The sequence below is a fragment of the Antrostomus carolinensis genome, unplaced genomic scaffold (assembly GCF_000700745.2).
Source record: "Antrostomus carolinensis isolate BGI_N321 unplaced genomic scaffold, ASM70074v2 scaffold19109, whole genome shotgun sequence".
NCBI lineage: Eukaryota > Metazoa > Chordata > Aves > Caprimulgiformes > Caprimulgidae > Antrostomus > Antrostomus carolinensis.
Genome location: NW_010340902.1, coordinates 1 through 17,643, shown reverse-complemented (window position 1 = coordinate 17,643; position 17,643 = coordinate 1). Strand labels below are relative to the sequence as shown.

Here is a 17,643-nt window from a genome sequence, read left to right as displayed (position 1 = left end):
GAGGTCCCTTCCAATCCCTGACGTTCTGTGAGTCTGTGAAAACCAGTAAAAATGATCAAGAATGTAGTGAATGCAACTCACTTTCTTACTCTAATCTAAGGTACCAAAGCCAACTATCCAAAAAAAAAAAAACCAAAACCAACCCAAAACCAAAAAAACAAAACTAAAAAACCCAAACCAAGCCCAGTATCTGACCTAGCTGTCACAGGAAACCGAAGGAAGAAAGGGAATTCTTCCCGAGTCCTTGCTACTGTTCTCACCAACTGGACAGCACTTAGATACTTACTCAACAGCTGAGACAGTTCTTAGCTGTGTATTATTGCTAATGGTTGTCATTAGAGAGAAAGAAAAATAGCTAAAAATGCTCAAATTGCATTGTGAGTACTTCTGCCAGGTCCTCAGATTAATCTGTTTAGTGATTTGCATTATTATCAAAATTGATTAATGAGCACACCTGAGCTATTTATGCCAAAAATTCTCCATTGTGGCTTTAAGCAGACACTGTCTCCTCTATGCCATGGAAGTGACTTCTAAAATTCAAGAAAATTTCTACATTCTTCTCTTTTAAAAGGTACTTTCTCTTTTAAAGATACATAAATAAGTTTAGCATTTCTAAGTTTCTTATGGTTTTGTTTATTACAGCAGGCAGTTATACTAAAATATCAACAGATAAGAGGTAACACCCTTAAAACACTTGTTTTCAAGCAGCTTTAGGCAACCAGTGTCAATTCTGGATGCCTGCCATTGCCCGTTCTGATATGCAAGATTTATTATACTACCTGTACCAATTATATCATTACACAGCATTTTACAAATGTAGCTTTTTGATAACACTTTGAATTTTCCCCAAAGTATTGCTCATGTTATAATTTCAGATACTCATTTATCTTCAGTAGGACTTTCTGTTTCCATACAAACTAGTGGATGTAACAAGCAGAAACGTACACAAATCGTGCCTTTCTATGAACCTGTTACGAAGCCAGAGCATAAATGCAACATAAAAAGCACAATGATTTATTGTGTATTTATTACTAAAAGCAAAGGTTTCTTACCAAAGGAAGCAGCTATGGATGGCTCCAGGGAAGGTTGGCAATCACCAGATGGAAGGTCAAGGCGAGTGAAATCTCTACTTTTGTCATTGTTGTACTTCACCTTAAGGGTAGTTAACTTGGAGAAATCAATATGCAGAGTGCAGCATGCAGTATAGATACTTTGGCCATCCAGAGCCTGAAGAAAAATAATGATGTTTCCAGAGACAAAATACATAGTGCAGCCCCCACTGGAAGTTTCTTTTATTTTCACCCCACAATTGTATCCAAACAGAAATTATCTAACCTATCTTATCCTAACCAAGTAGACAATTATACTGCCGCTACTCTTACTTAAACATCCTCTGTAGAGTACTAGCACAGTCCACCAATTATTATGTTGCCTTGTGCCAACGGACAAAACATAGCTTTAAGCATGACTTGTATTTCTAGCTGTGCTTCTAATCTTGTCTCCCACTCAACACACAATATCAGATGGTAGCAGTGATACAAATCTGGAGATTTTTATTGTATGGAACTGTCCCTTACATAAGCTGGTGAAGGGTCTAGAGCACAAGTCCTGTGAGAAGCAGCTGAGGGAGCTGGGGTTGTTTAGTCTGGAGAAAAGGAGGCTGAGTGAAAACCTTATCACTCCCCGCAACTACTTGAAAGGAGGTTGTAGCGAGGTGGGTGTTGGTCTCTTTTCCCAAGTAACAAGTGATAGGATGAGAGGAAACAGCCGCAAGTTGCACCAGGGGAGGTTTAGACTGGCTATTAGGAAAAAAATCTTCACTGAAATGATAATCAAGCGTTGGAACAGGCTGCCCAGTTAAGGGCTCAAGTCACCATCCCTGGAGGTATTTAAAAGACGTGTAGATGAGATGCTTAGGGACACGGTTTAGTGGCAGATGTGGCAGTGTTAGGTTTACAGTTGGACCCGATGATCTTAAGGGTCTTTTCCAACCTAAATTATGCTATAAAATCCAGCTTTTTAAGAGCAGCTATGCTCAGAAAGATCACTGAATTAGTATTTTCTGCTGATACCAGTTATAAAAGAACTGTGATGGATGAAGGGAGGAAAAAACCACTCAAAAGATACTGGTTATAACTATTTAATATAATCTAGACTGAAATTATAATCTCTGTGATACCTTTAATAAGGTACAATTTATTATTAATACTATTAATACTGGAGCAGGAATAGTTTGTGAAGGACTGTATCCCACAGGGAGGACCCATGCTGGAGCAGGGGAACAGTGTGAGGAGAAAGGAGTGGCAGAGACAAAGTGTTATGGACTGACCTCAACTCCCATTCCCCACCTCTCTACACCATGCTGGGGGAGGAGGTAGAAGGGCTGGGAGTGAAGCTGAGCCTGTGGAGAAGGAATAAGGGTGTGGGGAAGGTGTTTTTAATTCTGGTTTTGTTTCTTACTAACCTACTCTATTTTTAATTGGCAATAAATTAAATCAATCTTGCCTAAATTGAATCTGTTATGCTCATGATGGTAACTGGTGAGCAATGTCCCTGACCTTATCTCAACTCATGAGCTTTTTCATCTTATTTTCTCTTCTTGTCCTGCTGAGGAAAGGGAGTGAGAGCAGCTCGGTGGGTGTCTGGCAGCCACATAAGGTTAACCCACCATAGAAAATACACCTAAAGTAGGTTGAGCTTTTCTTCATTACTGAGAACATGTATTTTAAAAATCAGGGTACATACAGTTCATTTAAAATTGTTTAAGTTGAAAACATTGATTACTCTAAATTTCTCACTGAAATTCAAACAAGTAAAACAGGTAACATTCATCTCCTCTCTGAGCATTTAACTACACTACTCTTAGTATTGAACCTCGCTGAAAATATTCCATTTAGTTTGAAAGGTAAGAGACTTTTTGGTCAGCTGTTACCATCACTCATTACTGCTGACAGCTCTGAGGTTTTTTTGGTAGACTCATGTAGGTCTTGGGGTGTGTGCTAAACGTTTATGTTTGTGGTTGATGATAGAGTGCTATCCTCATAACTAATGAGGGATGTCAAAGTTATTGACGTGCAACAAGAGTGTTAGACTGACGAGAAGTCATAAAGTTGATAGAGATCAAGCTATCACTAATGTTCTCCTTTTACCTGGATGGCACAGGGAACAACAACCAACCAAAAAAATCAAATCAAGTTGAATATACTGCACTTACCATTTTGGCATAATATGCATTAATTGGATCAGCATATTGGAGCAAAGCTTGGAACTGATTGTTCCTGGTGAAGGTGATAATCTTCAAGACAGATCCAAATTTAGAGAAAATCTAAGAAGGAAAAAACACAGACTTTTGAAAACAATAACTCATGCACATTAAAAACTGGCATTTGATACATCATATAAATTTCTGGAAAGTATTTATTTTGTGAGAGCTGAACAGAAATTGAGTGAATTCAGAATTTTGCTTCAGGTAAAAAAAAAAATAAAAAGAGGCTACAAAAGATGGGGAAGAAAGATAAAATTTCTTTAAAGATTTAGCAATGACTGTTCAACTAAGAGCATGGAAGGCCAGCCCAGAAAGGCATTTGTCCAATGTCTGCAGAGAAATTGTGGATAATCAAAATGAGGTTTGAGAAGTAGACTTTCACAAGTCAGTTGAGATGGGAACTGCAAACTGCTTTTCAAGGTATCCATCTTTACATTCTGTACTTCAAACAAATTCTGCAAATTTTGTGACCAAAACCACATCTTAAATAGTTGATGTGCCTACAAATTAATTACCCAGACTGTCCTGGTTTTTTGCTAGGATAGGGTTAATTTTCTTCTTAGTAGCTAGAAAGTCCTGTGTTTTGGTTTCAGTGGGGATTGTTATGAGAACAATGTTGATAAGGCACAAGGACACTGTGCTCGGGCAGTTTCCAAGAAGAGAGGACAGGAAGGGGGGAGTGGAGAAGGAAAGTGTAGCAGTCAGTAACACCCAGAATGACAGTTGGATGTGCCAGTCAGATATTCCATATCATATTGTGTCATGTTCAGTATATTAACCAGGGCTGACCGGAAAGGGGGGGATTCTCTCGGGAATCGCTCGGGCTCGCTTTTCCGGGATTGTGATTTCAGATTTAGGGTTCCTTTTCACTCCTCCGGGATCGTTATCAGTGGGTGGTGAGCAACTGTACTCTGCATCACTCATATATAGCTAGTTGTTATAATTATTACTCTTCTTATTCTTATTATTTTAATTGTATTTTACTCTAATTATTAAATTGTTCTTATTTCAACCTACAAGTCTCCTCATCCCCCTACAATTCTCTCCCCTTTCCCCTGGGGGGGGGGGAAGGGGAGGTGGTGGGGGAAAGTTGCGAGTGGCTGTGTCTTGTTTGGCTGCCAGCTCAGTTAAACTATCACACAGACTCACTGTCCAAACTAGAAGACAAAGAAGGAAAGAAGCAAGATAAAGATCTAGTTTGGGACCCACCCCTCTAATTTACAGTCGAATGGCATTTGATTTATTGCAAATGCAAGCATTGCAAAAAAATTTTAAAATGTTGAAATTAAATGCATATACACTCAAAATGAGAGTGTGCACCACACAAAGGTGTCTATACAAAAGCAAAGCCACAAAGAACAAGGACAAAAGTAAAGCTAAGACATATCATGCAAGTGCAGAAAAACAATGTCCAAATTAACAGTGGAAGAGGAAAAGTGAGCTCAGGAAGCACTAACAGTTTTAGAACAAACTGTTAGAACTGATGCAAAGTCAGGAAAGCAGAACCCTCCAGAGAAGTAGTAAGCCTGGAATGGAAAGAAAGGCCAGAGGTAAGGACAAGCGTCTCTTGCCAGCCTGTTAGGCCTAGAATCATGGATACAAGACACGCTGTTCTAATCCTTTGTGCCCAGTCTTTCAATCTCTAAGAAACAAGGTTTGTATGCTGCAGTGATCATTTTGTGGTAGAAGACAGAATAGAAGCCTTTTTCACAGCTATTTTAAAAGCAGCCATTGAGTTCCTGTTCACAAAGCACTTCCCCTTAAGAAAGGCCTAAGTACAGCTTGTGAACATATGATTTTCCATGTTTATCCACAAGACCAAATAGATCTTTTTAAGATAATGAAATTCAATGTATTCTTATTTGGTTTTAAACCTAAACCCCAGTGTATATGTATCAATTTTGTTTCTACAAATATAACAATGAATATTCTATTTCTTATAATAAATATTTTAAGGTGAATTGTGGCTACAAAAAAAAAGGGTTAGTTTCTTGACAAGCAGTTGTTACTTAGAAAATATAATCAAAGTTTTGAATGACAGCTTGCCTGCTGTGTTCCATATCATGCTATACTTATCAGTGAAAAGTTTCACTGCCACTAGCCTTAACACTTACAAAATAATGTTAGATTGCAGTTATCAGGCACAAAGTGCTGCTTTAATTAGGGGAGACTGTCCCCTGTGAAGAACTCCAAATAAGCTCCCTTTTCTAATATTACTTAATTTTCTAGACCTATTGCAAAAGTAGTTGAGTGAGGGTCATTGGGCAATTCAAGGACTAAAAATATAGTTCTTCTGCACTGAAATAAACATTACTCAAATTAAAGTAAATTAACATGAATCTTCTTTTCCACTGCCTGCTTAGTTAAAAACAAAAAAAACCAAACAAAAACCCACAGAAGTTTGTTCTCAGGTTATTCTGAGTGCGCTAATAATTCAAAATAGCTGACATAGTATTTGCACAAGCCCAGTAATCAGTGAACAATACTCATAGATATCAGGCAAACTACTACATCAAAGTGACAACTAGTATTCTAGTTAATCAGTATCATGGAAGGGAGATAATGTTATGAGGTAAGAGGAAAAATAAAGTGTTGGTAACAATCAACTATTGTTTGAGATGCTAGTAGAGCAGCAAAAATCTTCTTCCAGAACTGCAGGTTCTTGTAAAAACATCCCAATTATTTTAAATCTCATTAGATAAAGAAAGTAATATTTGGGGTGTGTTTTATTGCACAAATTTACTAGCAATTAGAAAAGCTTCAAGTATGAAACCCTTTGCAATATCCACAAAAAATAGAGAAATCCTTCAGGCAAAATTAATCTAGTGGAGTTATTGTTTTTAAACTTAGTTCTCAACAGCATAGCACAACAACTAGTAGGAGTTATGGTAATGTCTTCCACAGCTATAGCCCATCACTATTCCAGGCTTTCAGAGGTAGTTAAAGTAAACAGTATTCTAACAGCTGATGAACAGTCAAAAACATTTGTCCAAGCAACTATACTTGTATATTACATAACTTAAATCAGATCATAAAAGTGCATATAAAATCCTAAAGTATAATCCAAACTAAAAAAGTTACTCAGCACAGAGTGCTAAAATACTGGCCCACAAGTTCAAACAATCAGTATTTCAGTAGCTTATCATGTGGGCACAAATTAGAAATAAAACAAGTTTGTTGCTGCTTCCACAGAAACCAAGGAACTAAAAGAAATGAAAGACAATATGAAAAGCAGAAGTTGACTTTGAAGCTCTGTTTATTTTTTTTGTGTGTGTGTGAAACTGATTCAAGATTAGATCCCTGAATCTAAAGTGATAGTCCTCACAAGTACTTAAAAAAAAACCAAAACCCCCCCCCCCCCGCTCCCCCCCAAACAAAAAAACAACCATCACTCAAAGATGCTTTAACTTTTTTTTTAGCAATCCTCATTACCTGATGGAGCACTTCTAAAGTGACAGGGTAGACAAGATTTTCAACAATGATTCGAAGAACAGAACCTTGACTTGGAAGAAGTCTGTCTTCAGCAGCAAAAGGACTTGTAATAGCCAGGCTTCCAGATTGCACAGCATTCACAGCTTGCAGTGCAGCTTGGGCTCTCTGAAATCATGACACAGCAGAGACGACAATTAACTTGCACACAAACCAATTATTCATATCTAAACAAAGTTCTCTTACAAAGAAAAGCATGACAAATGCATTTAAAATGCAACTTTTAAAAGACATATTCCCTTTACCTGACTATCAATTCAAATCCCACGTTAATAGGTAAAAATCATACATCTTCCTTCCCTTCCCCCTCTCCTAATATAAGTCAGATCATACTTTCACAGAATTATTACTTTCTTTTTTGTTAAACTGTTACTTCTTTATAACGCCTTATAGAAACAATTCTGCTTTGCTCCAGTAAGTTTTTGTCACTCTAGATTTTCCAGCAAATCAATATGATGACAATATTATAATAGACTAAAAAACAGTCAGTGTATCAAAAACTATTTGCTCTGCTTTATAGGACTTCATTCTCTTCAGGAACAAAGCTTTGCTGGGGATAAGCTTAAAGGTGCATGCCCTTTTCTTTTTCCTGAGCTAAGCTACCAACCACAAAAAACATCTTTAAACCTCACTCCTCAAACTGCCTTGCTGGGACTTTGGAAGTCTCTATGTGTGTTTTTCATGGGATATCCTGAAAAAGGTCTTCAGACTACCTCTGAAAGCACTATGGAGAGATGTTCCTTTCCAAATGTAGCATTGTGATCTGAAGTCATGTCTCAGTAACACTACTTCCTTGGAAGATGGACTAAATATGTCACTCAGTTAATCAGTCTCAGAACTGAGCTGTGACATACAACATATCCTTAAAAAAAACCCCCAACTTGTTATTTTATTTATTTGTTTTTTCAGATTACAAATCAATACAGCAATCTTGGACGAAGAAAGAGACAAATAACATTTATCAGATTGACAAGCTTGCAAGATTTCAGTAACTTTTGTGTCAGCACAAATTAAACATGAACACTGATTTTTGCCCCTATCACTACTTACATTCTTATAGAAAACAAAATCATGATACATACATCATATTATGTAATTTATGTATCTAAATGGCAGGTCAACTGCAATTCATCCAGGAATCCAAAAATACAAATGAATTTCAACTGCAATATGATGGTTTGTACACTTTGACCTTCTTGTGCAAAGAGTATTTCCTTGTTTAGAGATTAGGATTTAAAATCAGTCATCTGCAATGTTCAATTCATATTCTTAAGAAATCAATTTTTAGTACTTCAAAAACAGAAAGAAGAATTCTGGTGTTTGCCACAAAGTTACAAATAAAACTAATGTTCAGTGAAAATATCCTTTTTATTTGATATAGGGTGGTTCTCAGAACAGTCAACATTAAAAAAGAAAAAAACTACTAAGAATAAACTTGAACAACTTAAAGGTAATGATTTGTTATTCCTGAGTTTGGTAAGGCCTTGGAACAGTGCCAAACACAAATCTTGCAAAAGCAGATTACATGAGCCCTCACAATAACATCCATATCTGATAAAGTAAAAAGCTTCAAAAGAGCCGCTTTTTGGGCAGAAAGTGGTTCATCATGTGTCAGCTGGGTTTGCCGTCCCATGTGGTCTTCAGACAGCATCTGCAGATCCATGAGTAGCAATTAACTTTAAGAAAACACAAACATATACAATTGAAGCAGTATGTTTTTGTGGTATCCCTGCTACTGTATTATGGACACAGTAACAGGTGAAAAAAAAAAATCAGAACTAACTATTCAGATAAAATATTTACCAGAGAAGATAGAATATTTTCTTCATATTCTGAAGCTACTGAGAGCTGTTAACTAACATTATATGGAATGGCAAAAGTTATTTCAAAATATATTGTAAGCAAGTATTCCTAAGTAGGGTAGAATATAATAGGAGGGTCACCTATAGCAGGGTGCTTAGGATTGTTTCCAGCCAAGTTTCTAACACATATGAGGATGGAGACTCTACAACCTCTCAAAGCAACCCATTCTAATGTTCTACCACCCTTACAGTAAAAAATTTTTCTTAAGTTTAAGTGGATTTTTCGCTATTTGAATTTATGCCCACTGCTTCTTGTCATGTCACTGGGCACCAGTGAAGAGAGTCTGTCGCCACTTTCTCTACTTCCTCCTCACCACATATTTGCAGACGTTGATAAGATGCCCCTAAGTCTTCTCTTCTTCAAGCTGAACAGTCCCAGCTCGCTCTCCTTGTATGACAGATGCTCCAGCTCCTTAACCAACTTCATGGCCTTTTGCTGGATTTGCTCCACTATGTCCATGTCTTTCCTGTATTGAGGAGCCAAGGACTGGACACAGCACTCCAGATATCCCATCAGTGTTCAGTGGAGGGGAAGGTCATCTCCCTCAATCTGCCAGCAGTGCTCTGCCTTCTGCAGCCCAGGAGGCTGCTGGCCTTCTTTGCTGCAAGGACATGTGTGCTGTCCATGAGGACCCCCAGGCCGAGCTGGCTTCCGGCTGGTTGGCCCTAGTGTACAATGTTACCTGGGGTTACCTCTCCTCAGGTGCAGGAGTTGGCATTTCCCTTTGCTGAACTCAATGAGGTTCCTCCTGTCAGTCCATTTCTCTAGCTTTTCAAGGTCCCTCTGAATGGCACAACAACCATCTGGGGGGTCAATGACTCCTCCCAGTTCTGTGTTGCCAGCAAACTTGCTGAGGATATTCCCCATCCCATCATCCAGGACATGACTGAAGATGTTAAACAGTACTGGACACAGTATTGACCCCTAGGGTACTCCACCAGTGTCTGGCCTCCAGCTGGACTTCATGCCACTGGTCACAGCCATTTTAGCCTTTCAGATCACTTCACAGTCTACTCATCTAGACTGTATTTAATCAGTTTGTCCATCGGGATGTTAAGGGAAACAATGCTGAAAGTCTTACCAAAGTCAAGATAAACAACATCCACTGCTCTCCTCTCAACCCACCAAACTAGTCATCTCCCTATAGAAGGATATCATATTGGTTAGGCATTGCTTCCTTTTCAAAATCCCATGCTGACTTTTCCCAACCATCCTTAGAATGTTTGGAAATGGTTTCCAGGGTTAGTTGCTCCATTACCTTCCCAGGGACTGAGGTAAAGCTGATCAGCCAGCGGTTCCCTGGATCCTCCTTCTTGTCCTTCTTTATGGTAGGACTGAGATTCGCTTTCTTGTAGTCCTCAGAAACCTCCTCCAATTGCCATGGCCTTTCCACGATTGTCAGAGTGGCCTTCCAATGACATCAGCCAGCTCCCTCAGCACTCACAAGTGCATCTCATTAGGGCCACAGACTTTTGTTTATCCAGTGTGCTTAAATGTTCCCTAATGAGATTCTTCTCTACTTCCTTCATCAAGACTTTCCCACTGTTCTCAGTTGCACGGTATTCCCAAGGGCAAGTCTTAACCACTAAAGACTGAGGAGAAGGCATCCAGTAGTTCAGCCTTTGTCACCAGGGCCCACACTCCATTCACCAGCAGGCCCTCATATTCCCTAAATCTTCCTTCTGCTGCTGATAGACTTTGAGGAGCCATTCCTTGCTGCTGTTCACATCCCTTCCCAAACCCAACTCCATGTGGTCTTTGACTTTCCTAACCACATTCCTGCATGTTCAGATAACTATGTTTCTCCTGGGTCACTCGTCTGTGATTCTACCTTTTCTATGCCTCTTTTTTATGTTTCAGTCCTTGTTCATCCAAGCAGTCCTCCTGCCACCTTCACTTGATTTCCTGCTCATCAGGATGAACAATTCTTGAGCTGCTCCACCGTAATTTTACAGATATTGAGTAGTCCCTGTCTGAAAGAAGTTACTGCTTAGATAACAACAGACAGAAATAATATCTATCAGTATGTGACTATTAGTATAGTGGAAAGTAGTTTGTTTATTTATTAAAGTTGTGGTTTAACCCTGGTAGGCAGCTAAGTGCCACACAGCTGCTTGGTCACTTCCCCCCAGCAGTATAGGGAAGAGAATCAAAAGGGTAAAAGTGAGGAAACTCATGGGCTGAGATACAGACAGTGTATTATGTAATATACACATGCAAGCAAAGCAAAGCAAGGAATTCCTTCTCTACTTCCCACTGGCAGGCAGGAGTTCAGCCACCTCCAGGAAAGCAGGGCTCCATCACATGTAATGGGTTACTTGGGACTAAAAATGTCATCACTCTGAACACTCCCCCTTCCTTCTTCTTCCCCCAGCATTTGTTGCTGAGGACAGTGTTATATGGTGTGGAATATCCCTTTGCTCAATGGAGGTCAGCAGTTCCAGCTGTGTCCCCTCCCAGCTCCTTGTATGCTGACAATGGCAGGGGAGCATGAGAAGCAGAAAGGGCCTTGACACTATCTAAATGTCACAATCTACTATGAAGAAAATTTAACTCTATCCTAGCCAAAACCAGTACCTAACTCGTGGAATTCTATCCTGTTAAATGGAAATATTATACTTACAGCTTGATTAGGTAAATTGTCAGTCTTAAGTTCTCTGTGATTGGAATACTGAATATAAACGGGCCGACTGCGGAGGTGAGGTGTAGCAGGAGTATAGTAGTTCATCATAGTAATAGCAGCTTCTTCAGAAGCCATTTCCAAAAATGCCTGCAACCAATACACAGCAGTTTTCAGTGTTGTTTGGTCTACAGGACAGAACAAAGCATGAAAGCATCATTTACTGCCAATTCCACTCTCACTAGAGAAAGATCACGTGAAAGTACAGTACTGATCTGCTCAGCATTAAAATGCATGTGTGTGTGTGTCTGTTTATGGGAATATATGGGTTTTCTTAAAACGTTTTACATTTTAAGTACAAACAGTCATTAAAGAAGAAATGGAATAAGTATGATACATGAGAAGCAATGCTGCTACAAGTACCACACTGCTAATGAATTTATCAGATTCCTGAATCCAAGCACTATTACCTAGGTAGCAGATATACATACTGACCAAAAAATTAAGAACAGGACACTAAACATCTATCAGTCTGTGCATTATATTAACCCAGCTCAATTCTCTAGACAATTTTTGAATGAGTGCCTGTTATTTTTAGGATTTCAGTGTTTATTAATAATGTAAACTACCCCATCACATCTAAAAGGATTAAAAAAAAAATCTAAGCAATTTAATTCACATTAAAAAATTAACTTGCAGGTTAAGTATTTAATCAGGCAGGTTATTTCAAGACATATGTTGACATCAGTAGTGACGATGTAGTTCTTTATTATCTATATATTCTTATATGAGGTGGATATAATATTTAGCAATATTATTAACAAGTTACTAGACTGTTATTTTGTCCAAAAGTATATTATAATCTTAAAATAAATATCAAGGCATCCTTTCACATTTGAAAATATGAAAATCTTGAGATATCAATGACATATTGAGACATTGTTTCAATCATTTCAGACAAACACTATATCAAAAGGGTCATAACATGAACCACATCTTCAGCCTCGCTCTTATAATTGAAACACTGAAAAGTAAATACCTGACTTTTTCCTTTTAGCATCAAGAGGTTGGTTACTTTGCCAAAAGGGAGGCCTAATGAAATGACTTCTGCTTCAGTAACATCACTTGGAATTTGACGAAGATGAAGGACACGTGAAGGGGAGCATGGCAATCTGTCTCCTTTAAATTTCTTCTTATCGTTCCCATTATCTAAAATATTTTAGGAAGGGGGATGGGTACAAGCAAAGAAGACAAACTTATTGCACTGTATAGATACCAAAACCTAAAAGACAGAAACTGTTGTCTCAGCACTGATATTGACTTATCTACAGCTCTTTGAATCCTAAGAAAGTACAGCTGATACATAACTAAAGGACAGTTTAAGACCCCTTTAGCTGTTCCAAATCTCCCCTGCAAGGTGAGTCATGTGATGCTTTGGTTTGCTTTGGATTTGGTTTGTTTATTTTCTTTGTGTTTTTTCTGAAGTTTTTTTTGTTTTGGGTTTGTTTTGGGTTTTTTTTAAGTCTTCCAGACAGAGAGGTCAATAACCTCCTCCCAAATGCCCATGTAACATATTTACAAAGTGGTGATTACACGGAAGAGGGGGAAGTAGGTAATTGGGAGGTAATACATTCATTTTTTTATTAGTAACTTATCTTCCTGCATGGTATGTTTCTTAATTAGATTCAGTTGCTACCTCAGATATTTTTTTTTTTCCTTAAAGAAAGTTTGCTGTCCCACACAATTTTAAGTTTTAAAAAAACCTTTGAAAAGGATAGACAGCAGTAAGCCATGAAATCTGTATAGATTCTGAAGTTTTCCACTTTGGCAAACAGTCTTTTTTTTTTTTTTTTTTAAATTATATGCGTATTTGGATCCTGTAACAGGTAAGTGACCAATGGCTCCATTTCAAGGAGATGACTCAGAGTCCTTGAGAGCACTTTTAATCAAAACACCACATCTGGAACAGGCATATTGTTCTAGAAGCTATCACAATGGAGTAATAAAGTAGTAAAAATGAATTTCATTAGCCAAACTACAGATGCCAGTAAGAGATTCTCCAAAAGGAAGTTACAGAGGCTTATGAGACGTGGTTAAAAAAAAATCCTAAACTGAGAGGAAGGACAGCATATTTGATATATTTGATGGAAATTGTATTGAAGTCCAACTGCACATCACTTCAGCGCTACAAACAGCTTCACTCCAGGAAGACAAACGGTCTTAACACCTCATGTGTTGCATTCGCCTTCCAAGGGAAATCACAAAAGATTAGGAAAAAAATATCTGTATGACCTTAGTAAGTAATTTCAGATTTTGCTGTAGGTTTTGAGTAGAGCCTAAGGCAGAAAAGCGGTTCACAATACTCATTCTGTATAAGGATCTTTACAGAGGGTATTTTTACCAGTGGAATTCTGTAAAATTCCACATTAGATGATCCAAGCCCCAACCATGGCACACTCATAAGCCAAGTTCACTAAACCTGCAAAACATAAAAAAGCCTATTATGCATTGATTTTTTTTCCATCAAGAAATTTTAAATGGCATCATGTGCTCTGTGTGCATTCTAAAAAATGTGAACATGCGGCACACTTGTTTGGGATGAGACTTTAAGACAAACAGAAACATATTAAATGCATATCAGTACCAAGGCACAACAGGATATATTACTATTAAAGCCTAACAACCCCTCCTATTTTGTTAAATCTACTTTTCAGGTTCAAAATGAACAAGATGCCCTTGACTTTACTAAGTCAATGACTGCTTGACTAAAAAAAGAAGGAAATTAAATCTAACAGGAATTTTCCCTTTATTTTAAGATGAGAGTCTCGCAGAAGAAATACTTTCTGGGTTTTGACTCATTATCAGAGTTGACAAGATGGAGCTAAGTGGCAAGCACAGCATTTTCTCTCTACATCTTCACTAAGTGTTACAGGAGTTTTCAAGTTAGGCATTCAGTCATAAAGGACAGTGCTTACCAGAACAGTTTCAGCTTGTGAACATACCATGTGCACGTACATCTACACATTAGCAAGCATATGTTAGCTCTAGCTGATCTGGTTTCTGAACAGTGACCAACACCTGACCCAAAAATGCTATTAAAGTACATCTTTTCCAGTTGTAATTATATTACGTTTTGTGGAACTTCAGCTAAGTCACTAAATCAGCAACAAAAGCTATAATTCATTCCATCCCAAGTATAAAGACCTCAGCATTTTTTAAACCATGTTGCTTTGTCCAGCTATTGTTTGACACTAATTTTGATGCAGAGTGATAATTATATGTTTTTCTGGCATCTAAATTTCAAAATTGTTTCAACAGTTCTTTGAAGTATGCCGAAGACAACCACCTCTTCTGAATTTTACACTCAATTGGGTGAAAGCAAAAACTCCTTTCAGATAGACAAAGATGAGAACAAAGTGAAATTTGGTGCCTGGTGCTACAAAGAGAAGTTAATTACAATCACGATTCATGACTGGTACAAATATATCTGCCAAGTGAGTAGCTTCAGATCAAAAAACTCCAAACATATTTTAAATATGTAACCCACCAAATGAAAAAACCGCTACAGGTGAAGCAGTTGTATTAGGTAAAAAGATGCATCTCAATAGAAATTATAAAAACCCCAAATGAAGTATAGAATTAACAATGAAAATTAGAGGGGTTTTTTTATTTCTTAGGAGACAAACAGATCTGTCTTATTTAAAAGTTTAATATCATTTAGATACCCTGGACATCACTATGAGTGATCAGCAGTTGCACTGGTAATTGATAAAAGTCACCTGAACACAATACAAATTTATATTCCTTGCCAGCTGATTCCTTCCCACAAAACACCATCTACACAAGCCTGAAATATTTCAGCTATTAAATTACTGAGTTATAAGCTAATGCTGTTTCAAGCCAAGCAGAAGCCTCTGGACGTCACACTGAATCAATCAGCAGAAGTATGAACAATCCGATATGTGGAAGTCAAAGAAATCAAACCCAAAAATCTGCAAGTTAGATCCTCAGACTCTTCCTTCCCCTTATTCCCCACCAAAAGTATAGCAAGTAAGTCTTAGATGCTTATCAAGAGTTCATCTGCTCTGTCCCTTGCTCCATTATAAATTCAACTGTTTGGAAGCCACTGCTAACAGCAATTGTCTGTGTCATGAGTCAGTTAACGTACTTTAGTTAGTAAAGTTAACTTAAGCAGCTATGGGCCATTAATACAAGTCCACCTAAGCTGAAAGCACCTCTAAAGGAAGCAGACCCAGCTTTCTCTTTCAACGTTTTGTCTGATCTGAAACTACAGGTAACCAGATACTGCATCTTTCTCAACAGACAGAGTGGGGCAGAGCATAAATTTCTTTGGATGTCAGCATTAGTTGAACATGTTTGAAGGCACGTGTGGCTGCGGTTTCACACTGAGCCATTCTTAAATAGAACCAGCTTTCTTAACCTGCATCTGTGTATCCCATTTCCCACCATCTCCCAGAAAAAAACATTCTGATGAAGAACAATCTGTAGTGAATCAGATCAAGAAAATATCTGGGCAAGAGAAAAAATAATCATTTTTCCTGCTGCTTGCCGTGCAAAAACACTACCATTCATCTCAACCCATGGAGAGATTGTGTGGGTACAAGAACTGGTAGGAAAACATCTGGAAACAAATCACAGGACTGTTGGTGCTGCTGCTCAAGAAGTTCTGGAAGTAGGGTAGAAAGCAGGAACAAGAACACCCAAGGGAATCAGCTTAACTCTTTATCATGCATCCACGTGACATGCCCTACATTCCACCAAACTGAGATTGATATATGATATTCATCTCCTGTCTATGTAATCCTGACAGTCTTGAAATACCTGAAAACAAATTCCTTTCAACTGCACAGCTACAGGGAAATTGAGTGGGCAGTTGAGAATCTGTACGTAAGGCTACTTGCTTGATCATGATTATAGAAAATAAGGGTGTTTTTTTGCACATTTCAACTGATCAGCTTTGGAGCTCCTCAATACTGTCACTGAATTGGATAGACTCCAGTGGCTCTGCTGTTGGGAGTCAGATTGGTGAGGCTGCTCACAGTGACAATAAAGAATAATAAAAAAATACATTTACAGAAAAACCCACACACTGTTGAAGAACTTTGATAAAAATTATTTTTTTATGTATACCTGTAGCTGGAGTGGAATTGTTCATGGTAAAAGGCCTGTTGCTGACACCAGCAGAAAGAAGCTCGTCAGGTCCACACTAAAAAACTAAAAGAGAAGATTACTAGTAAAAGCAATTACAGAGAAAGAGCTTGACATAAAAGTGCAACAACTCCTGTAACTTATTTTTCCCAAGAACACCCTCTTTTTATACACATTATCCACTATTATTGTGCACCTATTTTTCAGGGAAAAAAAGCCAACAACACAACTTTTCCTTCTATCTCAAGGTGTTAGCAAATTCAGCTCTGTTACACTTTCTACTTCTCCCATTATTTATCCTACTAGAGTTTATGTTTCAAAAGATCAAGAATAACAGATGCTTATGAAAAAAAATGATGTGGCTGCAGGCTCTGGTCTGCAATACAACATTGCTTCCAGATATGAGTAAACATATGGCCATGCAGATACGGTCACCATTTGTGACTGGACACACTGGACCTTGAGCAAAACTAACTCAAGACATATTTAATATACCTATGGCACTTATTTTAAACCTAATCCTTGTCTTAAGAATGTGATGGTGGATCATATATTTTTAGAAAAAATACTGAAAATCAAAGTGCATGCTTTAAGAACATCTACAATTTGAGGCTCTAACTATTAACAGAGAAGAGTTTGAGCACTACAAGTTCTTCATTCAAACAATCACAGAATCACAGAATGGTCTGGGTTGGAAGGGCCCTTAAAGATCATCCAGTTCCACCCCCCCTGCCATCAGCAGGGACACCTTCCACTAGACCAGGTTGCTCAAAGCCTCATCCAACCTGGCCTTGAACACTTCCAGGGAGGAGCAGCCACAGCTTCTCTGGGCAACCTGGGCCAGTGTCTGACCACCCTCACAGCAAAGAATTTCTTCCCAATATCTAATCTAAATCTACTCTTGTCCAGTTTATAACCATTTCCCCTTGTTCTGTCACTCCCTGCCCTTGTAAGAAGTCCCGCCCCACCCTTCCTGGAGCCCCTTCAGATACTAGGAGGCCGCTATAAGATCTCCCCGGAGCCTTCTCTTCTCCAGGCGGAACAGCCCCAACTCTCTCAGCCTGTCCTCACAGCAGAGATGCTCCAGCCCTTGGATCATCCCTGTGGCCTCCTCTGGACTCGTTCTAACAGGTCCATGTCTTTCTTATGCTGGGTGCCCCAGAACTGGAGGCAGCACTCCAGGTGGAGTCTCACCAGCAGAGGGGTTGAATCCCCTCCCTTGACCTGCTGCCCACGT

The 17,643-nt window shown here is 38.5% G+C and overlaps 1 protein-coding gene across 1 annotated transcript; it reads right to left on the bottom strand.

The window, feature by feature from the left end:
• Positions 1-1,032: 1,032 nt before the first annotated feature.
• LOC104531438 (polypyrimidine tract-binding protein 3-like) lies at positions 1,033-16,458 on the bottom strand (the record flags this gene model as incomplete). Its single annotated transcript, XM_010176322.2, has 6 exons — positions 16,389-16,458; positions 12,277-12,446; positions 11,241-11,387; positions 6,698-6,862; positions 3,215-3,325; positions 1,033-1,227 (listed from the first exon to the last, which is right to left on the bottom strand). Coding segments are annotated over exons 1-6 (813 nt in total), but the record flags the coding sequence as incomplete, so codon positions are not given.
• Between the last annotated feature and the right edge of the window lie 1,185 nt (positions 16,459-17,643).